The sequence below is a fragment of the Tamandua tetradactyla genome, chromosome 3 (genome assembly GCF_023851605.1).
Source record: "Tamandua tetradactyla isolate mTamTet1 chromosome 3, mTamTet1.pri, whole genome shotgun sequence".
Taxonomy (NCBI): Eukaryota; Metazoa; Chordata; class Mammalia; order Pilosa; family Myrmecophagidae; genus Tamandua; species Tamandua tetradactyla.
The window spans coordinates 93,780,443-93,804,476 of record NC_135329.1 but is presented as its reverse complement, the minus strand read 5'-3'; the positions used below and the strand labels follow the sequence as shown (position 1 = coordinate 93,804,476).

Genomic DNA, 24,034 nt, shown 5'->3' with positions numbered 1-24,034 from the left:
GGGAGGAGCTCTCAAGCCTCGGGGGTCCTGTCCGAGGGCCCCCAACCCAAGAGATGGGAGCAAATGACCATGCAGGGGGGCGCAGCACCCGGCAAGAGCTGGGAGGTATGGAGGCGCCATGGCCGGGGTAGAAACCCTTTGTAGCGACCCCCCACAAGGGCAGCAGGGCAGAGGCACTTAGCTTCGGGGCCGGAATGGCCCCACGTTTCCCCGTCCCCCAGGGCTACTCTGTCCAGCTTGCAGCCACTTGCTGCCCTGTCAGGCCACGCCAGGACGTGAGCCCAGGGAAGCCCCCTCCGTTCCAGGGCTCCTGTCTCTCCTGCCTGGAGGCGCTTCCGACTTGCAGTGGGGGTGCAGGCCTGGGGCATCCCAGGTCCCGCAGAAACCAAGGGCCGCCTGGGTGGCACAGGGGGGCACAGGCCTGGTTTGCTCCAGCCCGAGCTGGAAAGTGGACACTGCCTCCCACTGTGCTTGGGGGTGGGGGGAGGGGCCCCCAATCCAGCAGGGTAGGCCCCAGACCCAGGTGGGTGGCCCTCCTCGACAGGGAGGGGGTGTGGGCTGATGGGGACTCCTGGGGGCAAGTGGATGAGCCCAGGGGCAGGTGGTAGGTGGAGGACAGGTGCCGTGGAGGGGAGCTGGGAGGCCTTGAGATCCTCTTTTGAATTCACATGGTTGGGACTAGGTGAGTATTCCTTCTTGCTGAGCTGAGGGATGCGCTGTGACTTTATCTTCTTTCTTGTAGAGCAACCTAGCTGGTCTGTCTGAAATAAGTGGTAGCACAAACCTGCTCCTTCGTTCCCACAACCCACTCCTCGTTCCACACCAAGCCCTCCGCTGGCCGTGCTCCCTGTGCAGCCAGGTGGCTGCAGCACGCACACCCCACATCTTCCCTACCATGTCTCTCCGTAGCCCCTGCACCCCTTCCCCTCTGTACTTACCTTGAGGCAGCACGTCCTGGGACTTGCCTGGCCCTGGTCCCGCATCTTCCTCGCTTCCTGGCAGCATGTTCCCTCGTGGACCAGAGCACGGATCCTAGGGTCTTCCAGAGGTGCAAGGGGAGACCCTCCTACCCTCGCCCTTGGCTAGGGGTTGGCTGAGCAGAGAACTCATAGAACTACGTTGAAAATCGTTTTCCTTGGATGTATGCCTTGGAGCCGCTCCATTCTCTGTCCTCTGCATCACCCTTGAGAGGTTGTTTCAGTTTGCTGAAGTTGCACCAGACCAGAATTGGACTTCCTTTTAACAGTGGGGATTTATCAATTCGCAAGCTTCAGGCCATGAAAATGTCCAAATCAGGAACCAACAGCCCGCTCAGCACCTGGGGTTGCTCTGTCACGTGGCCAGGCACATGGCACCTCCTCTTCCAGGCACCGCTGCTCCAGCTCCCGGCTTCCCTATCTGTGGCCTTCTCTCTCAGCTTCTTTATCTTTCTCTCTATTTCATGCTCTTTAAAGGGCTCCAGTTAGAGGCTTGAGACACACCTGGTGCATCCTCAGCTGAAATAACCTAATCTAAAGGCCCTACCCACAGGCCTCTTTCGGGATCCACTCAACTGCAAACCACCACAGAGACACGATGCCATTTGGGTCCTGCCTGATCCTTTGGGATCTGTTCTTTTTTCTTTCCTCTGGAAGCTTATGGAATCTTTCTTTAGCCATGAGCTTCTGGAATTTTACAGTAACTTGTGTTGTTGTGAGTTCTTTCTTTATGTGGGGAGGGTGTGTGTGTAGGGGGAGCCCTTCAGCTTGAAAACTGATGACTTTTAGTCCCATCAATTGAATTGTTTCTTTAATAGTCTCCCGCCCCCCCAACCCTTGATTCTCTAATATTCTTTTCTATTCTTTCATGGAAAATTCTTCAAGTTTAAACCTTTTTCTTGACTCTCTAAATTTGTCTTCATATTTTTAATGTTCCTGAGCTTTTATTCTTTAAACATTCTTTTTCGTAGCATCCTCCAGTCAACCATGGATGGAGTACCTTCCCTTTTCTTTCTGAGGATGTATGTTGCAAGGTTTTATTATTTTTTAGTTTTCTTCTGTCCCCTGCATTCACTTCCACTGTGCTGCTCTTCCATTTGTTTTAGTCTCTGAAAATGTTGTCAGAGGATCTCCCCTAACTGACCATGGCCTGTCCACACTTATGAGTGAGGTGGGGAAAGCTGAGCACATACCCTGGGGTCTGTCTGGAAGGGCTTGTTGTCTGACCGTTGTCATTTGTCTGTGTTCGCGCCTGTCCTGGTCAGTTTTCCCGGGGAAGAATCCTGACTCTCCCGCCAGGGCCCAGGAACAAGAGGAGGCTGTGTTCCCACATGGCATCTGGGGCATAGCTCAGCCTCCTTGGGCCCACCCTCAGCTGGTCCTTGGACCCTCCAGGCTGGATGGGGCCTTGGTGGGGTCCGGGGTCTTGGGTCTAACACACTTTCCACAGATCCCCGGATTTGGGGACCTGCCCCAGGAGCTGGCCTGCAGATGGGTATCTCAGGTCTCTCTGGGGTCCCAAATTGGCTTGTTTCCTGTGTTGGGTTTCCATTTGCTGGGCTTTCTAAGTCATATTCCACTGGTCCCACTGCTGCCCGTTTTCTAAATGATTTGATTTGTGCCTTGGGGATTGTCATTAAGCAGCAGCTTGGAAGGGAGTGGAGAAAACCTGTGGGTTCAGTCAGCATCCAGCAGCCCTGTCCTACTTCCTCGGACGTTAACCTCTGATTTGCTTTCCCTTCTCCAGGTGCCTCTGTCCTCGCTGGGGCTCCCGCTGCTGTAGGAGTGACCGACAGAGGCCGCAGACATGGCCGGGGCCTCGGTGAAGGTGGCGGTGCGTGTCCGCCCCTTCAACTCTCGCAAAATGAACCGGGACTCCAAGTGCATCATTCAGATGTCCGGAAGCACCACGAGTGAGTAGGCTGAGTCAGGCTGGGGCTGACAGTGAGTGTCTCAGGCTGCAGATCAGCAGCCAGCCAGGCTCGAGTGCTGGAGCAGTGGCCTCCCTGGTGGCCCTGGGCATGTGGGCGTGTTTCCTTTGCCTTTTTTGCTTTGCTTCTAATTGTTAATCCTCTCTGAACATCTGGAAAGTCGGAGGTCTTCAGGAAAGACGACTAGGAAGTAGTGAGAGAGAAAATAGCAATTCTGAGGACAGAAAGACAAACAGAGGTAGATAGAAGGCAGACAGTCTCCTTGCAGGCAGAACCTTAGCTGCTAAGGCAGGTAGAGAAAGGACTTAGTGCCGAGCCTCCCCCTTTGCTCTTTCGTGCACTATCAAGTTTTTCATGACATGTAACATACATGCAGAAAATTGGACAGACCATTTTTAGGGATTTTTGCAGTCAGCATGGCTTGGGCCCCTTTCACCATTGCTCCTGGCGAAGGCAGTCTCGGCCTTCTCCCAGCACCCTACACCAGGAATGCTTGTTTGGGATCCTGGGTTTTGGTTTCTTTCTTCTGCATAAATAAGACGTAAGCTTGGTGGCTTACACCAAGACAGCCACTCTCTCTCTTCTATGCTCCCCTGCGCTCTGCCTGGTGGCTTGGGCTTGAGCTCCTTGTGGGGTGTCCTAGAGCAGCAGGGGCTGCCACCATGCACAGGGTGGATGGTGTTACCTGCACTGAGCCACCCACCTGCTCCTGCACCCTGGGGCTGGGGTCATCGCAGAGCTGGCCACACACGCAGGCCTCCATGCCAAATCCTACCTTATCCATTGTCAGTTAGGTGGAGGCAGGGTCCCCTCAGGTGGTGGCACTCAGGATTGGTTTCTTGGGCTGAGGAGGGGTGCTCTGGGGCTTCTTTTGGCCCTGTGGGAGTGAGAGTCAGGGCTGGGGGTGACCTTGGAATTGGTGGGCCTTGATCTTGAGGTGGACAGGTGCAGAGGCCCTCCCTTAAATTCAGGGGAGGCGAGCTCACATGGGCAGCTGCTCACCTGAGCTCATGTTGCTGTTTTGCAGAGCCTCAAGTGGGGATTTGGGCATGAGAAGTCGATCTGGGGGCAACCCCAGGAAACACCACTGGGAGTGGGGGTGGCTCGGCCTCGCAGGGACCCTCTGACATGCAGAGCATGCCCTACGCCATCCCCCGGGGGCCAAGGCCAGGGTGTTATCCCACATCTCCACCTGCGTAGGATGACCGAGAACATTAGAGTCCCCATTGGAATCCCCCATCCCGGGGCCACCCATGGCATAGTCGTCCCCAAATAAGAGCTGGAGGTCCAGGCATGAGGGTCGACAGGCACCTCCAGCCTGTGGAGTTACCCCACTTGAGTGGTCAGAGATCTGCAAAACGGGCAGAAAGAACCAGAGACAAAACCTACATCTCTCCTGTACTTGACATGGGCCTGGCATCAAGCCAGGGGCTGAAGTTCAGGGTCAGGGGAGCAGGTGGGGATCTGAGGAAAAAAATGTCAGAAAAGAGAGTGGGCTGTATGGGGCGAGCAGTGCCACCAGAGCCCTCTGAACTATCCCCCACCCCTGCTCTCTGTAGTGACTCTGGAGACAACCTCCCACCACCACCACTTTTGATCTTTCCCAATGTCTCTAGCAGCAGGCAGGTGGAGGACAGAGGTGAGTTGGCCTGGTGGAGCCCTGGCAGCAGGAGGTGCTGCCCCATGGATGAGAGTCAGAGCCAGGCTGCAGGTGGACCTGTGCATGACCATCTTCTCATAAGGACAGGTGGGCCTGGATGGAGGTCCCAGGCCTGGCTGCCCCCACCCTGCCAGGCTGCCCCTCCTCCCAGGAACGCTGAGTGCAGAGTTTGCCCTAGGGCCAGAGGTCGGGATCAAATTTGTGGGCAGATGCTTTGTCTTTGTCCAGCCAGGCTAACCCGGGATTTAGATGCATCAGGCAGGGGGTGCCCTGGGCAGGGTGAGCGGCTGACCCTGAAGCTTGGAGATTTGGAGTTTTCCTGCTGACCGGTGATCTCTGCTTCCCCCAGAAGTTCTGAGTGAAGGCCCCTTCAGGTCTTTGGAGATTGGAGGGGACTCGAAGAGCCTCCCATGCTATTTTGGAGCAATTTGCAGGTTCTGAAAGAACTGTCCCCACTCAGAAACTACACCAATGTATGTGGGGGGTGGCGATAGCATTCTTAAAGAAAGAGAAAAGGAACACAGACGACAAAAGCAGATGGAAGGGAAGCCAAGGAAATGGCGACATGCTTTGGATGACAGCAGTTTAATTCTTGGGGAAGTTTAAGAGCTCATGGACTCCTCAAAACAAGAGTTAAGACAACAGAATGAGACCTACAATCAGCTACCCTGATGTCAAAGACACACAAAGAAAACCAGCCACGGGAAGCCACGGGACAGCAGACTCATCAGAATATAAAAATACAAAATCCAGAACAACAACAGCAAAATCTGTACACAAAAATCCAGAACTCAAAAAAAATCCAGAATCCCGAATCCAGAACACAAAAAGTGACTTACAGACAAGAGGGAAAGGGGCAGTAGGCTGTGGGTGCCTTGTGGCTGGAGGCAGCTGACAGAGTGTGGGGCGTGCGGGCCAGGCAGGGGCTCTCTTTTTAGGAAGATTGTCATGCGTGTGTTTGGAGACGTGCCCTCAAGAATGACCCCTCAACACTGTTTTGCCATCTGGGGGTGACGCCCTGGAAGTCAGCTGGCCGGGAGCTGGTCAGGGTGCCAGGATAATCCCAGCAGTGTACTTTGGTGGGACTTAAAAGGCAATAATGTGGCTTTGTGCCTGCGGCTTGGGAGAGCTCCAGCGTGATGTGGAGTGAAACGGCCACATCAACATGGAGATAAGAGTGTGCTCAGGGAGAAAGGCAGGCACACATGCATTGTGCTGCACATTTGCTCCGAGCGTGAGCGTGCATGTGTGCAGGGTAAGGGGAGAGGGAGAGGGAGAGGGGGAGAAGGAAAAGTGGGGGAGGGGGAGAGCAGAGGGAGAATGAGAGAGAGGGAGAAGGTGGGGGAAGGAGAGGTGGAAGGGGGAGAGAGAATGAAAAAGAGAGAAGGAGAGGGAGAGAGATCTAGAAAGAGAGAGACAGTGGAGGACAGAGTGGGGAGGAAGGAGGGAGGGAAAGAGGTCTGCAGGAGAGTGACTAATCAGGAGAAACCCTATGAAAGTGATGCTCATTTGGAGAAGACAAAATGGTGGAAAGTGCTAGAAGTTTGGGTGGTAAGCTGAGGGAACTCAGGAAGGTGTGGCCCAGCCCTGGTCCAGGGAAGCCCACCTCTTGCCCACATCTCTGTGAAGCTCTGGGGTCCGAGCTGGTCTGCTGGCCTGGGTGGGGTCCCCAGGCCCCACCTGCCCTCCTCATCCCACGCTGCCCGGTGGGGGTCACTGCCCATTCCCCAAATCCCAAAGTGGCCACACAAAGGCATACTCAGCTCTCTCGAATGTTCTCCTGGTGGCTCCTTTGTGACATGAAAACGGGAAACATTGGAAAGTAAATTTACTTTGTCAGCATGTAATCATGGCCAGGATAAATAATACTTATTGTGTGAACCTCACACTGAACCTCACAGCTTACCAGCTGACCCACAGGACGTGCTGTCTGCCGTGCTGTGAGCCAAGCTGGCCTGGCCACAACACTGCTTACAGCCCATGTGCACAGCCGTTGCACGCTTCCTCCTCTTGGCCCTGCCCCCCCCTCAGCAAAGGAGCAGACCCGGAAACTTCTAAAACGTCCCTCTCCCCCCCAGCTCTGTCACAGTCTCTCCCTAGAGCGATGGGGGGAGATCCTCAGGCTGGTGGGCACTGCAGCCCCTGGGAAAGTCCAGCCCTAGAGAAAGGCCAGGGTGGGGGCAGCCTCCAGCCCACCCTGACCCCGTTCTATGGGTGGGCACTGGACTTGACTGTGGGGTGGATGTGGGTGCACAGTGGCCTCCGTCCTGGCCTCACACTGGAAACCCCTGCAGGTGAGCCTGTCCCTGCACCCATGGAAAGATGGTGCCTGTGGGGGCAAGGGACCAGGCCAGGCCAGCACCGCTGTGTCCAGGACCTGCCCTGGACCTGGCCTTCTTGTCTCCTGGGATTCAAGGAACAGCCCACCATTCTGAGCGGTCCGACGGAACGTTCCAGGGCCCTCACGCTTTGCCCATGGCTGTCTCTCCCATGAAGGCAGACATATCTGCACGGGCTTTGTAACCAGCAGCCCCGAGTACATGGTTTCAGGCAGCATCTAGGTCTGGTCATCTGAGAAGTCGGCCGCATTTGCTGTCACTGTCCTTGGATGTCCTGGGCCCTGATAGAGCGAGGCCTGGGATGGAAGACCCTGGAAGGGAGTGTGGAGGTGGCCCAGGAGTTGTGACACAACTCCCGGCTTTGGTATTGGAGGACGAGCTCAGAGCATAGGATGTTCAGGCCTGGAGGAGGGTGGTCAGTGCCCTGAGGCTGGGGGCACCGGGATGGGGTCCCTAGTTGGCGCTGGGTCAGGTCATTCTTGGCACTCTCTGCTGGCCACCTCTGTGTCCTCCGCCTGGATCCCCACTAGCCTTGTGCTGCAACTTCCCGCTGCAGGGCAGGTATATCACCATGTTACCTCCTATTCCCATGGCACAGGTGGGGAAACCGAGGATCCATGAGGCTACATAGCTTCACACAGCTGTGCAGGGGACTGGGCCCTCATGGTGGCAAAGCCGTCGGGCATGAGCGAGTTGAATGAGACCCTTGAGGGCCTGGGGATGATGCATGGGTTGGTGCAGAAGGAGCTGTCGATGGCCATCTGTAGCGCCGAGGTGCCAGAAGCCCATGCGGGGTGGTAGTAGGGCAGAGTCTGTTGCCTGGGGAGACCCTGGGTTTCAGCCTGCTTTGCTCTGGAACCTGGGGTCGCTCGCTGATAGCAAAGCTACCTTCCCACCACACCTCGGGGCTAGGACAGGGGCGAGGCGGGTGGGTCTAGCAGCTCTGCAGGGGGTGCAGGTGCCAACTCTCCCCAGGAAACCAGCCTCCCGCACCAGGACCTGCCCCACTTTGCTGGCCCCTACCTGCCCAGCCGGCCCTCCCGAGGGAGCCCACCACCCATGTGGGTGTAAGACTGATCCCCCAGCACGAGGACCCCTCCAGGAAAGCTCAGTGTTCCTGGGGCTGGGCCAGGGTAGGTTGGGAGGGGAGGGGGCAGGGGGGACCCAGTGTGGGGACAGGGATGGTGGGATGGGATAGGGGTACTGGGGTGGGGAGCATGGCCTGCCACCCAGCGAGATGAGGAGAGGGAGTGGATGCTGCTGTTGGAACACTGTGGGGAAGGAGGGGACCTCCCTCCTTGCTGCCACAGCCACCTGAAGTCTCAGCTGGGGTCAAGCTCAAGAAGGGGTGCGATTGTGGTTTCCATGGTGCTGGCATTGTCCAGGCATGGGGTTCCGGCAGCCTCCTGCAGATGCCTTTCCTCCCATGTTGAGACCAAGGTGGAAGCCAGGGGGCAGCATGGACAGAGGCCTGTCCCCACCCCTTCTGCTGCCCTTCCCAGAGCCTCGGCCACCCCCAGGTCCTCAGGTGCAGGCTCCAGTTGCTGTTCAGCACTGAGGAGGGGCTCTGAGATGCTGAGTCAGCCCTGGGGAGGGGGCTCTGGGTGACACTAGGTACTGGGTCAGCCCTGGAAAGGGGCTCTGGGTGCCAGTGGATCAACTCTGGGAAAGGGGCTCTGGTCAGTGCTGGGTCTACCCTAGGAGGGGCTCTGGCTGGTACTGGGTCCTTGGTTGGTCCTTGGCAGGGGTCTCTGCCAATACCCCCTGCTGTCTGCAGGATGCTTAGGGAAAGCAAACCACCCTGGTGCCTGCAAAGCAGCTGAACCTGGGGAAGTTATAGATGTGGGGCAAGGCCTGTGGGGTCTCATTCTCTTTGGTGCTCAAGGTCAGGCCTCCCTGGACATGCTCTGGGGGGGAAGTAGGACATCCAAAGCGGAGAGGTCGTGGTCTCCTTAACTGAGCAGAGACTGTGGGCCTCACACACTTTCAGCTCCAAGCAGGGGTCTGTGGGGAGGGGTGTTCGCTACCCTGATGTTGATGGGAGAGGGGGTCTCTGAGCCCTTCCAGACCAGGCCTGGCCTGTGTTCTTTGTGGACAGGGCTTCCCTGAAGCTTCCAGAAGCCAGAAGGGGCAGCCACAGAAAGCTGAAATGGGGCCCCAAAGAAGCAAGCTCGTCGCCAGGGCAGCCGGCCCAGAGTGCAGACACCAGTGGAGCCTTCTGGGTGCTTCTGGGAGATGCTCCAGGGCAGAAACATCAGAATGTGAAATGGGAGATGGGGGCAAATACAGACCCCAGAGATGGGTGCACAGCTGCTGGGCTCTTCAGCTCAGCCCTTGCTGGAAGGGAATGGCCCTGGGCTGCCTTCTGGGTAGAATGGGCCAGCCCTTAGGGGACATGGAAGCTTCTGGCCCTGGGCACATGTGGGTGTCTGGAGGATGAGGGCTGGACTTGGGCTCACTGCCCCAAAGGGGGCCAGCCCTCCCTGTAGGATCAGCTTGTCTGGGCAGCCCGTGGCCTCTGGGCTTCCCTACCTTCCTGCTGCCAGTGGTGCAGATTTGGGGTGGGCCTGGGGTCCCTCTCAGCTTTGCCTCTGCAGAGACCCCTCCAGTTCCCTTGGCTGAGGAAGCAAATACCATGAAAAGGGTCAAGTTAAACAGTGGGAATTTATATGCTCAGGATTTTGAGCCTGGGAAAATGTACAAGTCAAGGTGTCATCAGGTGATGCTTTATCCCTGGAGACTGGCGTCCTGGACCAGTGGCCAGCCATCCTTGGTCCTTAGCTTGTCACATGGTGGGTCTCCTGTCTCTCCCTCACTGCTGGGTCCTGTCATTGTCCAGCTTTTGGCAACCCCCCCCCCCCCACTGTCTCTCTCTCTCCCTGAATCTGATTCTCTTAAAAAGAGCTCCAGTAATAGGGTTAAGACCCATCCTGATTGGGCTGGCCATATTTTAACTGAAGTCACCTCCTTAATGTCCTATTCACTATGGATCCATACCCCAGGAACGGGTTAAATTTAAGAACATGTTTTTTGGGGGTGCACACAGCTCCCATCCACCACACCTCCCTAGGCCTGGCACTAAGCCAGGTGCCCGTCTCCCTCTTTGCAGCCATCGTCAACCCCAGGCAACCCAAGGAGACACCCAAAAGCTTCAGCTTCGACTACTCCTATCGGTCACATACCTCGGTGAGTTCCCAGGTCTCTGGGGATTAGGGATCTTTCTGAACCTCACGCTCCCCACCCTGCTCTCCTGGGGCCACCATAAGAGTGGGATCCTAAGCTGTCTCCTCTGAGAAGATCATCTGGAGCTGAGATCCACACTCTCCCAGCTCCCAGGGTGGGAGAGGGCAGGCAGAGGTGTTTCACCTGTCCCTGACCTCTCCACTGTCCCAGATGTCCCTAACGTCCAAAGCAGAATCCCAGACAATCCTACTCCCCTCCACGGGGATAACTCCCCCTCTCTATGCTTCCAGCCGGGAGCCTAAGGACTTCTGGAATCTTCTCTCTCCCACACCACTAGTGACAATCCACTACCGGGCCTGCCTGAATTGTTCTGGGTTCAGCCCCCAGGGCCACCAACTACTCATCCCTGAGCCCTGGCCTCCCAGGGCAGCCCTAGCCACTCCTCAGTCCATCCTCACCTGTTGCTGGGTGATCCTGGGCCTGACTTGCTGTCCTGCTGCCTAAACCTGCCCTTGGAGTAATGCCAGACACAGGGTTCCCTGGTCTCCAGATCCTGTCCTGTCCCCTTGTCTTGACACTCCCATGCTGCTCTCCATGATGCTGCTGACCTGAGCCCCTTTGATCCTGAGCACTCCATGTCCTCTCACTGCTGGGCCTTGTCACCTGCTGTTCCCTCTGCTGGAAGGCCCCCACCTGGACCTCTGCCTTACCCTCCGGGAAGCCCCTTCCAGTGGAATTCATCTTGCTCTCAGGGGCCCGTGTGTCCAGGGCAGGGAGAGGGTACGGGGCACCCTCACAGTAGCTCCGCCCCAGCTGCTGACCCTTCGTCTCCTAGCCGGAGGATGCCCACTATGCGTCGCAGAAGCAGGTGTACCGGGACATTGGTGAGGAGATGCTGCAGCATGCCTTTGAGGGCTACAACATTTGCATCTTCGCCTACGGGCAGATGGGAGCCAGCAAGTTCTACACCATGATGGGGAAGCAGGAGAAGGACCAGCAGGGCATCATCCCGCAGGCATGCGCAGGCGGGCACAGGGGTGCACAGTCGGGGAGAGGGCGCCATGGGAGCTGCCCCTCCCCAGCCCTGCTGCCTCCTCCTCTGAGGGGAGGACAGACTCCCCAGAGCATATGAGGTCATGGTCTGGTGGGGGGTGGGCTGTGGAGGGTGGGCCACAGGAAGACTCAGATGTTCCACGGGCTTGGGGTCCAAAGTTCAGCCTTTGGGATGGACTGTGAGAGGAGGGTGCAGGAGGGCCATGGGATGGATTGTGAGAGGAGGTGCAGGAGGGCCATGGGATAGACTGTGAGAGGAAGTGCAGGAGGGCCATGGGATGGACTGTGAGAGGAGGTGCAGAAGGGCCATGGGATGGACTGTGAGAGGAGGTGCAGGAGGGCCATGGAATGGACTGTGAAAGGAGGGTGCAGGAGGGCCATAGGATGGACTGTGAGAGGAGGTGCAGGAGGGCCATGGGATGGACTGTGAGAGGAGGGTGCAGGAGGGCCATGGGATGGACTGTGAGAGGAGGTGCAGGAGGGCCACATGGGGATCAGCAGCCCCCCAAACCTGCCCCCCACCCTCATCTGCCATGTGTCTCTGATTTTTTCACTTTTCTTGGCCCTGCAGCTCTGTAAGGAACTCTTCTCCCGTATCAACGACACGACCAACTCCAACATGTCCTACTCTGTAGAAGTGGGCCTGGCGGCCATCTTCCTTGACTGGGGCTTCGGGCAGGGGTGCGGGCGCATCCTAGTTTGAGGCATGGTCACCGTGCTGACAGGGCAGCCTGTGCCCTGGCTGGTCACTCACTCACTTGTGGCCCTAGGGGCCAGCAGGGCCCTGTGGGACAAGGGGTGTATAGAGCCCAGGGGGCTGGGGACAAGGTGTTGAGGAAGGGGCATGGGGCCCTTCCTCTGCTCAGCATCTGCTGTCTGTCCTGGTACAGCAGGTCAGATGCCCCTGAGCAACCGGGCCTGGGCTATGCTGCCAGAGGGGCCCTGGGCTGAGCACATGTGCCCCCCGGGAGAGCTCATGGCCACACACACTCCCTCCAGGGTCTGTGGCACCCGATGGGAGCCCCCTGCCTGCCCCCTGCCTGCCCCTGCACCTCTCTCAGGGCTCCCTGATGTCGGCCTGCACCTCCGCAGGTCAGCTACGTGGAGATCTACTGCGAGCGTGTCCGCGACCTCCTGAACCCCAAGAACAAGGGCAACCTGCGCGTCTGGGAGCACCCGCTCCTGGGTCCCTATGTGGAAGACCTGTCCAAGCTGGCCATCACCTCCTACAATGACATCCAGGACCTCATGGACTCGGAACAAGGCCAGGTGGGGGCCATGCACTGAAACCCCCTCTCCCATGCCCTTAGCTGAGGGTCTCCCTGAGGAAGCCCCCGCCCCTTCCCTGGGGTCAGCTGGGCCACAGCCTCCATCGTTCACCTGCATGGGGGTTGTCAACACCTGTGGGCCAGGGCATCTAGGGAGGGACCAGCAACGGGGTACATGGGGCAGAGGTTTGGAGATGCTGGGGGACAGTGCGGGGTGGCATGAGGGGGCCGGTCAACCTCAGCCCTGCAGCTGTTGGCAAGCCCCCGCCCTCTGCCCACGCTGCCCCCGGGAAGGGGATACCCTACTTGTCATGGCAGCAGCCCCCCTTCTCTGCAAACTGATGGCTCCCAGGAGGGTGAAGCAATTCCTGACATTATATTTATGGGTCCCCTGGGGGGAGGGTGGCTGCATCCCTGCCCCCCTCTATCCCCATCTCATCATTTGCCCAGTGAGCTGTTTTCCAGTCAGCTGAGTCTTGGGGGTCCCTGGCCTACCGGGTGGTGTGGGCACTGGCCCCAGGCCTCCCCTCACCTCTCTCAGGCCTGTCCTCCCTCAGGATCATCTGCTGACCCTGGGGCCTCCTGTGGGTAGGACCCTGGGACCTGGTGGGCTCCCCAGCACAACTGGTGCGTGTCATGCTTCCCCCCTGCGGCGTGGGGGCCGGGGGCCGGCTGGGGTGCCTGGCCCACTGCGGGGAAGCCGGCTTGTACACCGCTGGTGGAACCTGGGCTTCAATGCTCCCTGAGGCAGGGCGACCCCCTCCTTCACTGTGCTGCCTCCTCCCATGTGCTAGGCCCTGCTGGGCACCCAGGGTCTGAAGAGAGGGACTCCCCACCAGCTGGGAGTAGGGAGCCTGGGGAATTCCAAGTGGCTGCCTGCAAGGCCACTGGTCTGGCGAGTTGCGCTGTCCTACCAGACACATGCCGCCTCCTGTCCCCTCTCCAGAACTGTGGCGGCCACGAACATGAACGAAACGAGCAGCTGCTCCCACGCTGTCTTCAACATCATCTTCACACAGAAGCGCCACGACGCAGAGACTGACATCACCACAGAGAAAGTGAGGCAGCTGTACGTCCTCTGGGCAGTGGTGTGGTGTGGTAGTGTCAGGGGCATCGTGCCTGGCAGGGTGGGCAGGGCAAGGCCGCTGGCTCTGATGTGCCCGCTAAAGAACCCTGAACCGAGTCCAGGCTCAGGAGGTGCTGGACACCGACTGTTCCCTGCCCAGCATGGGTCTCAGGCTTGTGCACCTCCTCACTCCACATTGGAGGCCCCTGTGGGTGGGATGGGCCCGGAGTAGAGGGCCAGGGCCCTGGGGTCTTCCTTTACCTTCACCTGCAGCAGGGTGACCCCGGTGGACTGTGGATGCAGCCTGGACACTAAGTGGGGGCTAATGGCAGTGGTCTGGGTGGGGGTCTGGGGAACCAATGGGGTTCGTGGGGGCTGGGGGCCTTGGGTCTTCCCGGCTGCATGCCCCTGTCTGCTCTGCTCACCTTGCCTGCTGGTCAGGGCCCTGGAAAGGGCACAGCAAGGTCCACGGCTCCTGGAAGTTTGCAGGCTGGGCTGTGCCTGAGGATGCCATGGTGGCCTTGTGGGAAACCCTAGCTCAGGGCCTGCCACAGCCTAACAAGGAAGGGGATGACAGTAAGGGGGCACCTCATGGGGCCCCGGGGAGGCCGAACCTCTTTGTGGGGAGCAGCAGGCCATCCACAGTGGTTGCAGGCTTTGCTCCCTGGGCAGTGCATCGGTGCAGGGATTGGAGGTGCAGGGCGCTGAGGTCTAGCCCTGGAGGCCACACCCAGGCGAGGGCTGTGCCTGGGCCACAGTGAGCCCCCATTTCTGCCCAGGCTGGCGCTGGCGCCAAGGTACTCTGCTTTGGATTCCAGGTGAGCAAAATCAGCCTGGTGGACCTGGCGGGGAGTGAGCGGGCAGACTCTATGGGAGCCAAGGGCACGTGTCTCAAGGTAGGGACAGATGGATTTCCATGCCATGGAGTGTGCAGGCCATAGCACCGGTGGAATCCAGTGTCTGGGGCTGGGGGCTGGCAACGGGTGACCTGAGTACCTGTTCCCAAGGGCTCCACTGGGGCAGGAGGGTGTTGGGACCTCTCCCAAGAGCACATCTGGCAGGTGGGCAACAGGCACAGGCCAGGTCCAGATGCCCCAGCTGCCAGGGACCTGACTCCAGGTCAGTGGGGACAGAGTACCCTGGCTGGAAGGCGACTCTCTCCCGAGTCCCCATGGTCTTATGTCTACTGGGCTCTGCTTTCCCCCACTTTGGGTGGGATTCAGACTGCTGTGTCTGCTGGTAGACGAGTGGGTGGCTAGCTGATGAGCTGGTGCCAGTGTCCAAGGGGCACCCACTCTTGGCAATGGTCTTGGGCCTCAGGAAGGAGCTTTTGTTTTTATGTTCCCGTATCCCTGCTTTTTGGCATCCCCCATCACTGGATGGGTGGAAGGGGCCCTGGGGATCCTTCTGGGCAGGGCACATGGTCTTGTGCTTCCAGACAGGGGTCCTGACTGGCTTCCTGCTGCGCCCCACGCTCAGGGCTGGGCCATGAGGCCCAGCAGTCACTCTGGGGTGGGGGCTCCCGGATGTCTGACTGCCTCCTCCCCCCATAGGAGGGAGCCAACATCAACAAGTCCTTGACCACGCTGGGCAAGGTCATCTCTGCTCTAGCTGAAATGGTGAGTGGCTCCGGCCTTCTAGCTTCAGACTGATGGAAGAGGCCTTCCCAGGGGGGTGCTGTCCGCCCCTCACACCTGGGGCCCAAAGGACAACCCAAGGATGGGGGTCATGAGGCTGGAGATGGGGCAAGGACCCCTGTTTCTTCCTGGTGCTTCAGTTTCCCCACCTGTGAGAGGGGGTTGGCCCACACTGCTGCCTTCCTCACAGGGCCCTTCCTGAAACCCCCGTGGGCCAGGGTGGGGGTGCTGGCTGGTGTCCTCCTGGGGGACCCACGACCCTCAGGGGTAAGGGCCTGGCTCAGCGAGCCCTGTGAATAGGTAGCAGTGTCCACTCATCAGGACAAGCAGTTCTGAGCCATGAAGGATGGATCTTGGGAGACCTTTGCTTCCGTGAAGGTGTTGGGGTGGGGAGTCGGGGTGGCTGAGGGGTACACTGCTGCCTCGCTGGCTGATGGGCGTGGAGGGTGATGGTGGCATCCCGGCCTCTGCTGTCCCTTTGTCCTCTGAAGCCAGCACCCCCCATCCCTCGCTAAGGGGCCCGGCCTTGCTTCAAAGCCTCAGACTTTTCCGTCTTTCTCTTCCAGGACTCTGGGCCCAACAAGGTAAGCTCCTTCCTCTGCTTCCACAAACGAGGGCTTTACTCCCAGCAAGGGGCAGGGCTGGAAGCGAAGCACGCCCTTGGTTCCAGCCCTCCCGGGAGAGTTTTCGCCAGTGAACGCCATCCCTTCATTTGTTCATTTGATAAGTGCACAGGCCCAACTCCGAGCCAGGCCTGTGCTGGGAGCTGAGCTTAGGGGGTGGACAACCCCGGCTTTATGGGGCCACAGTGCCGTGAGGAGGCGGAAAACAAACAAGGAAACTGACAAATAAAAATGTAATTACAGACGGGGGTGAATTCCATAGAGTGAGAAAGTGGCTGCGAGGAGAGTGACCGTACACCTTGTCTGTGTGGACAGGGCAGCTTCTCGGGGGTGGCCTGACAGCAGGAGCCCGAGGGACGGGGAGGACCCAGCCAGGCGTGAGGGGAGTGTGGCGCCCCGTGTGGTGGGAGGGCCAGTGGAGGCACTCGAGCAGGAACAGGCTCGTGTACGAGGAACTGTGGAAACCGTGAGGAGCCGGGTAGAGACCCGGGTAAGGAACTGTGGAATGGTGTGAGGAGCTGTGAAATACTGTGCAAGGAAATGTGTGGGAAACAATGTGCAGACAGTGAGGAAATGTGTGTAACTGTGAAGAATTGAGAGGAGCTGCGTGGCTCACTGGGAGGGACTGAGCAAAGAGTCATGTGGAGAGCCGCGCGGGAGTGTGGCGTGCGTGTGGGGAGCCACGCGGGAGTGTGGCGCGCAGTGTGGAGAGCCGCGCGGGACTGTGACGTGCCATGTGGGGAGCCGCGCGGGAGTGTGGTGCGCCGTGTGGGAGTGTGGGCGCCCGCGTGGGTAGCCGCTCGGGAGTGTGGCGCGCGTGTGGAGCGCTGTGATGGACTGTGGGATGGCGTGAAGGGCTGTCAGGGAACGATGTGAGGGTGTTTGGGGGACTGTGAGGATATGCGTGGGGTACTCTATGAAGAACTGAGGAGGAATGGGATCTGAGAGAGGGACCGAGGGAAACTGTGGGCAGTGTGTGGGTTCTGAAGGACTGTATGAAGAACTGTACAAGGAATATGGAGAACTGCATGAGAACTGGGGTGGAGCTGTGAAGAGCCGTAAGAAACAGTGAGGGCAACTCTGTGATGAATTGTCAGGACCTGAGAGGATCCTGTGGAGAACTCAACAGGAACTGAATGACATGTGAGGTTGTGAGAACTATCAAGGAATTATGTGGGTACAGTGCAAGGTATGTGAAGACCTGGAGTGGTGAGACTGGGGAAATGTGAGGAATTGTTTGGGAACGTCTGGGAATGATAGGAGAAGCTGAGAGGAACGAGGGGACTGTATGGAGAAGAGTATAAGGAGTCATTTGGGAACTGTGAGGAACTGTGTGAGAAAATGTGTGAGAACTGTGAGGAACCGCGTGAGAAAACGTGTGAGAACTGTGAGGAACCGCGTGAGAAAATGAGTGAGAACTGTGAGGAACCGCGTGAGAAAACGTGTGAGAACTGTGAGGAACCGCGTGAGAAAACGTGTGAGAACTGTGAGGAACCGCGTGAGAAAACGTGTGAGAACTGTGAGGAACCGCGTGAGAAAACGTGTGAGAACTGTGAGGAACCGCGTGAGAAAACGTGTGAGAACTGTGAGGAACCGCGTGAGAAAACGTGTGAGAACTGTGAGGAGCCGCGTGAGAAAACGTGTGAGAACTGTGAGGAACTGCGTGAAGAGCTGCGTTGGGTATGTGAGGAACTAGGAGAAAAACTAAGGAACTGTGTGGAACTGTGAGAAAGCGTGAGTGGGTGTGTGAAGAAGGAACTGCATGGGGTGCTGTGAGAGGCTGTGTGAGGAACTGTGAGCAGCTTTGTGATGAACTGTGTGGAAGACTGTGACATTTTGTAGGAACTGTGAAAAGCACTTTGTGAAGAAGCGAGAAGAACGGTGTAAGGAACTACGTGTGGAATTGTGAGGCGAGCTGAGGATCTGTGTGGGAACTGTGAGGAACGTGTGCGAGCTGTGAGGAACTGTGTGAAAATCTGTGTGAGGAATCGTGTGAGAAACTGCGTGGGAAAACGTGGGGAGAACTGCGTGAGGAAGGGCGGTTGAATCTGTGGGGACCCGTGTAGAACTCGGGGGAAATTCACGAGGAACGGTGCGGGGAGCTGTGTGGGAACTCTGAGGAACTCTGGAGCAATGTGGGATCATGAGGAACTGCGGGAAGGCGTTTGAAGAACTGCACAGCAAACTTACGGGAATCATAAGAAAGCATGTGGGGAAACGCGAGAGGCCGCGGTCCCCGCGCAGCCCCCAACACAGCGTCCCTCGCCCGGTCGTCGCGCAGTCCGCCGTGTGGTCCGTCCCAGTTCCCACACGTGGGGGCTGCGTGGAGAGCCGCGTGGGGACGTGTGTGGGGACTGCGAGGAACTGCGACGGGAACTATGTAGGACTTGGGTGAACTGCGTGGGGAGCTCCAAGCAACCGTGTGTGGAATTGGGAGAAAATGAGTGGAGGACTGCAAGGAATCGTGTGGGGATGTGTGGGGAAGTATGAGGGGCTGTGCGAGAAACCTGCGGGACTGTGTGAGGCGTTTTGTGGGTCTGGATTTGAAGGAAGTGAGGAGCTTTCTGGGGAGCTGTGGGGAACTGTGTGCTTCTCCGTGTGATGGACCGGGCGAGTTGCTGCGTGGGGACCTGCGTGGGGAGGCATGGGGAGGGCTCTGTCAGGGACTGTGTGGGCAACTGTGTGAGGGATGCGCGAGGTGCTGTGAGGGAGCACGTGAGAAACGTGATGAGGAACCCCGAGGCACTGGAAGGACTTGCGGGGAACTGTGTGAGGGATGCGTGAGGTGCTGTGAGGGAGCACGTGAGAAACGTGACCGTGAGGAGCCCTGAGGCACTGGAAGGACTTGCGGGGAACTGTGTGAGGGATGCGCGAGGTGCTGTGAGGGAGCACGTGAGAAACGTGACCGTGAGGAACCCTGAGGCACTGGAAGGACTTTCGGGGAACTGTGTACGGGACTGTGAGGAGCCGCATGGAGGAGTGTGAAGAGGGATGTGCGGGAGTGTAAGGCACTGTGAATGGAACTGTGAGAGGAACACTTTCAAGAACAGTTTGAGGAAGTTGCTTTGAGGAACTGGTGGTGGAACGGTGCCTGGAGTGGGAAGCAGCCGGGTGTCTGCGTGTGGAGGCTGGAGAGGGGACAGGGTCCCGGTCTGAAGACCTCGACCTGTTGCCAGAGGTCAGCTTGAGAGTGGTTGAGTAGGAGGCGGTGGATGGTGTTTCGGCAGGACTCGTGCGGTGTGATTTAGTCGCACACGTTCCTCAGGCTGCTGTGTGAAGAACAGGTTGGGAGGGGATGGCAAGGTGTGGCAGCCAGAGATGCCAGAGGGAAGGTCAGTGTTGCGATGGTCTAGATATGAGACGGCGGTGGCTGGGAAGGCAGAGTACAGGTGGATGCTGGAATATGACTGGGCAAGTGCTGCTGTGTGGATGCAATGAGAGGTGGTGAAGGAGCAGGTGAACCCAGGGTGATCAAGGGTGAGTTTTGAGAATGAGAATGAAATCCAGTTTTTCGCTTATTAAGTTTCCAAAGGAAAGAAAAGAAACAATACTGATGGGCTGTTGGGAGATAGATATCCCATGCCCTGTACACAGAGAAGCTGGTACAGCATTTCCGGAATCTACTCTGACAGTGTGTATCAAGAACATTCAAAATTTGTATCTCCTGTGAGCTCCTCCTTAAGAGCAGTGAGGAACATGGCTTCAGAGAAGCAGAGCACCCCACGCCCCACGCCCCCGTGTGTGTCTCCCTGGGCTCGTAGGGTCAAGGTCCACTTTGCTGGCTCCAGCAGATCCTCAACAAATCCTTCTTAAGCCTGTGCATACGTGAATGAGTAGATACTGGAAAACACCTAAATATTCATCAGGAGTGGGATCATTGTCAGTTCCAGAATGTCCAGAAGAAGAGATTCCTGGCAGCCATTACATGCAGTGGAGTCCTTATTTGGAGTGGGAGCTATTTGCTTTACTAGAGAAAGAATGAGCCATAGAGGGGCAAGCGTGTAGAGAGTGCTGCCTTCTGAGGCAGGGCTGGTGAGAAGAGGTTGGTGAAGTAGTGGCCCTGACCTGGCCTCTGAAGGATGGTAGGGATTTTGATGGGGAACAAGGAAGGGGAATTCTGTGTGCATGGGAGAGGTGAGCTCGATGGGCCTGGCAGAAGCCGTAGAGGCCTGGTGTGCCATAGTAAGTGATGGGGTCTCTCTGCCTCGGGTAGAATTGGCCACTGAAGTCGTCTGAGGATGGGGTTAGGGGCTCAGATCAGTCTTTCTGCCAGAGTGGAGGTGGGCATCCCGGTCCATGGTGTCAGACTCCTGTGCTCAGTTGGGCAGTGAGACCTAGACATAGAGCAGGGATGGAAGTAGGAGAAATGTGAGGATGTTCCAGCAAGTCCTCCAGGTGCTTAGGGTGGTGCCCTGGGGTTCATCTGGGAGAGGCCTTGGGAGGGCAAGAACTGACCTGGACCCAGCCCTGGCCAGACCACACCCCCAACCTTTGATTTTGGGAAGCCACTTGGCAGGCCCTGCTACTTGCCCGTCCCCATCCCTTCCCCGCTCTGGGCTCAGGGTTGACCCTTCGCATGTTTCTCCCCCACAGAACAAGAAAAAGAAAAAGACAGATTTCATTCTGTATCGGGATTCTGTGCTGACCTGGCTTCTCCGGGAAAACCTGGGTGAGAACTCATGATTGTAACCTCCAACCTGGCCGCTATCCTGTCCTCTTCCTCCTGCCGAGGAGGGTAGCAACCACCAAGAACCAAGGTGGTCCCACAGTGGTGTTGGCATTCCTGGTCCATGTTACCTGTGAAACCCAGACCAAGCACCTGTCCCTCTCTGGGCCTTGGCTTCCTCTGTAACCAGCGTCTGGGACTGGATGATTCTGGGGAGCCATGTTTGCCTGCTGGGTTTTTTTTTTTTTTTTTTAATTAAAAAAAAAATTAACTAACACAACATTTAGAAATCATTCCATTCTACATATGCAATCAGTAATTCTTAATATCATCACATAGATGTATGATCATCATTTCTTAGTACATTTGCATCGATTTAGAAAAAGAAATAGCAAAACAACAGAAAAAAAAACTGGCCTGCTGGGTTTTGAGGAGCTGTGATGATTTGTGTGTGACTCACACACTTCTCCCAGCCTAGACCAAGGAGGGGCCAGTTGATAGACACTGATCTCTCCCTTCCCAAAGATAGCCTCAGGGGTCCTTCCTGACTCTGTCACAGTTGGGGAGGCTGAGGCTCAGAGAGAGAAACTGAGCCTTGGGCTGACCTGATGGACATGGACATCTTGGGGAGGGGTGGGGCAAGGTCTTTGGTCGTCCTCAGCTGTGTGGCTGCAATGTACAGAGCTCCAGCTGGCTGACTGTACACCCCAGAACCAACTAGGGTGAACCCCAGCATTGGGTTCACATCAATCTTCCCAGGAGTGGGAAAGGGGAAAACTGAGGGGAGGACAGGAGTGTCACAGGATCGTGCGTCTCTTCATCTGATACTTGATCCTTCCCACAGGGCCGCACCCAGGCTTATCCTCTGGGGAGCCATGTTTGCCTGCTGGGTTTTTTTTTTTTTTTTTAATTAAAAAAAAAATTAACTAACACAACATTTAGAAATCATTCCATTCTACATATGCAATCAGTAATTCTTATCATCACATAGATGTATGATCATCATTTCTTAGTACATTTGCATCGATGAAAGGAGGCCCCTAGGGGCAGCCCCCCAAATTCTTCCCAGGGCCTGGCACAACTTTGTGTTCCAGGCCCTTCACTTCCTTTTCTTACAATCCTGAGGATGATATAGCCAGGACAAGAAGTTAACAGGGGGCCTTGGCAGGACCACAGAGGCTACTGACTCCCGATAGGACCCAGGGCTCCACGCTCACTGTCAGGACCCTCCAAGTGATCCAGGTTTTCCGCACAGTGCAAATCAAATGGCCAGCTTTCTCATAAGCACAAGTCAGTCAGGAGGCTTTCCCACACAACACAAGTCAGGTTTTCCCACATGGCGTAAGTCAGGCAGCCGGCTTTCCCATATGGCGCGAGTCAAAACAGCTGATTTTTCTACATGGCACACTGCCTGAGACTGAGATTCTGGCTTCTCAGTGCTAGTATCTGGCGTTCAACACTGAGGGAAATATTTTAAACTAAACCAATAGAGAAGCATAAAAATTACTGAATGTTCTAGTTTGCTAGCTGCCGGAATGCAACACACCAGAGATGGATTGGCTTTTAATAAAAGGGGATTTATTTTGTTGGTTCTTCAGAGGAAAGGCAGCTAACTTTCCACTGAGGTTCTTTCTTACGTGGAAGGCACAGGATGGTCTCTGCTGGTCTTCTCTCCAGGCCCCTGGGTTCCAACAGCTTTCCCCGGGGTGATTTCTTTCTCCATCTCCAAGGGCCCGGGCCGAGCTGCAAGTGCTGAGATGAGGAATGCCAAGCTGCTAGGCTGTGCTACGTTGCGATCTCTCATTTAAGCACCAGCCAATTAAGTCAAACGTCACTCATTGCAGCAGACACGCCTCCTAGCCGACTGCAGATGTAATTGGCAACAGATGAGGTTCACGTACCGTTGGCTTATGTCCGCAGCAACAAGATTAGGTATGCTCACCTGGCCAAGTTGACAACTGAATCTAACTAACACACTGAACATAAACACTTCTTATCTTGGAGAAGATGCTGTGGAACCTTGTTCTTCCTTATGGGGAAAGGAGGCCCTGGTTCTGGTAAAATGACCCCAAATGTAAGAAGAACACTTCATAGGAGAAAAGTAAGGGAGGTGCCCAATGAAGGACGAAGGGGTGGCTGAAGAAGGGTGGGGGCCCTGACTTACTGCTGTGTTTATCAGGGGGCAGTCAGTCTGGGACTTGGTTTACCTCTCTGGGCCTCAGCCTTCCCAGCTGTAAATGTAACAGGAAGGATCCTTGAGGTTGTTTTTGGGAGGGGAGGGGATGTGACAGTGGGCTAGACCCTCTGTGGAGGTGACTGGGCTTCCCACAGGTGGTAACTGAAGGGCAGCAATGGTGGCGGCCCTGAGCCCTGCGGACATCAACTATGATGAGACCCTCAGCACACTGAGGTGGGGTTTCAAGGGGGCGGTCCTACACCCCTCCCCCCTCTTGGGGAGTCTCACCTGGGATTCAGTGAGGCTGGAAGAGGCTGCTCTGGGGCTTCTGGGTCTTTGTGTTTCATCCCTGCTCCCTGAGGGGGTGCACTTGGACCCCTGGGTGTCCAAAGGTCCCATGGTGTTGGCTCCACCTGTTGGTAGTGGTAACCACGAGAGTTTTTAATGAGGGGGGCACAGGCATTTTTTAGCACCTGCCTCTGGCTGCAGTGCTGGGGTGGGGAGCCTGGGCTACCTGCAACCCAGTGTAGGTCTCTGTACCAATTTGTGACATACAGATAAACATATGTTTGCTGTCCCTGGTGTGGTTTAAAACATACTGTGCTGGTTTGAAAGGAAGCATGCCCCCTAAGAAAAGCCATGTTTTAATATAAATCTCATTTCTTAAAGGTAGAATAATCCCTGTTCAATACTGTATATTTGAAACTGTAATGAGATCATCTCCCTGGTTGATGTGATTTAGTTAAGAATGGTTGTTAAACTAGATTAGGGGATGACATGTCTCCACCCATTTGAGTGGGTCTTGATTAGTTTCTGAAGTCCTATAAAAGAGGAAACATTTTGGAGATTCAGAGAGACTCAGAGAGAGAGCAGAGAATGCTGCAGCACCATGAAGCAGAGAGTCCATCAGCCAGTGACCTTTGGAGATGAAGAAGGAAAACGTCTCCCGGGGAGCTTCATGAAACAGGAAGCCAGGAGACCAAGCTAGCAGATGACACTGTATTCGCCATGTGCCTGTCCAGCCGAGAGAGGAGCCCTGACTGTGTTCGCCATGTGCCTTCTCACTTGAGAGAGAAACCCTGAACTTCATCGGCCTTCTTGAACCAAGGTATCTTTCCCTGGATGCCTTTGATTAGACATTTCTATAGACTTGTTTTAATTGGGACATTTTCTCAGCCTTAGAACTGTAAACGAGCAACTTATTAAATTCCCCTTTTGAAAAGCCATTCCATTTCTGGTATATTGCATTCTGGCAGCTAACAAACTAAAACACATACCTAATGTCCACATCGTCCTGTGGCCCCCAGGAGTAGGACTTGCTCCCCCCCAGACTAGAAACAAAGGTGTTCTCTCCTTCATCTGTCTGCCACCCCGTTCCTTCTCCTCCCTGGGCCTTGGTTTCCCTGAGGGTGTGAGCCAGGGCTGGGTGACTTCCCTGCAGATGTCCTCTGGCCA

At 56.5% G+C, this 24,034-nt stretch overlaps 2 protein-coding genes and 1 long non-coding RNA gene across 4 annotated transcripts in view; 1 reads left to right on the top strand and 2 right to left on the bottom strand.

The window, feature by feature from the left end:
* Positions 1-24,034, bottom strand: part of LOC143677523 (intraflagellar transport protein 140 homolog) — a 297,426-nt gene that overhangs the window by 173,357 nt on the left and 100,035 nt on the right. The gene's annotated exons all lie outside the window — the stretch shown is intronic.
* Positions 1,827-8,238, bottom strand: LOC143677518 (uncharacterized). 2 transcript variants are annotated; one of them, XR_013172642.1, is made up of 6 exons: positions 8,222-8,238; positions 7,486-7,726; positions 4,298-4,372; positions 3,911-4,100; positions 3,684-3,785; positions 1,827-3,122 (listed from the first exon to the last, which is right to left on the bottom strand). It is a non-coding gene; the product is annotated as an uncharacterized LOC143677518 (long non-coding RNA). The 2 variants fall into 2 exon arrangements; XR_013172643.1 differs by having other exon boundaries at positions 1,827-3,091.
* The window catches only part of LOC143677517 (kinesin-like protein KIF1A), a 45,059-nt gene continuing 30,636 nt past the window's right edge, over positions 9,612-24,034 (top strand). The window contains 12 exon segments of the mRNA XM_077153534.1: positions 9,612-9,699; positions 10,017-10,093; positions 10,926-11,105; positions 11,715-11,780; positions 12,236-12,399; positions 12,401-12,412; positions 13,358-13,469; positions 14,296-14,373; positions 15,031-15,096; positions 15,681-15,698; positions 20,331-20,406; positions 22,735-22,813. Coding sequence (XP_077009649.1) covers positions 9,630-9,699; positions 10,017-10,093; positions 10,926-11,105; positions 11,715-11,780; positions 12,236-12,399; positions 12,401-12,412; positions 13,358-13,469; positions 14,296-14,373; positions 15,031-15,096; positions 15,681-15,698; positions 20,331-20,406; positions 22,735-22,813 — 998 coding nt within the window. The 5' untranslated portion in view covers positions 9,612-9,629.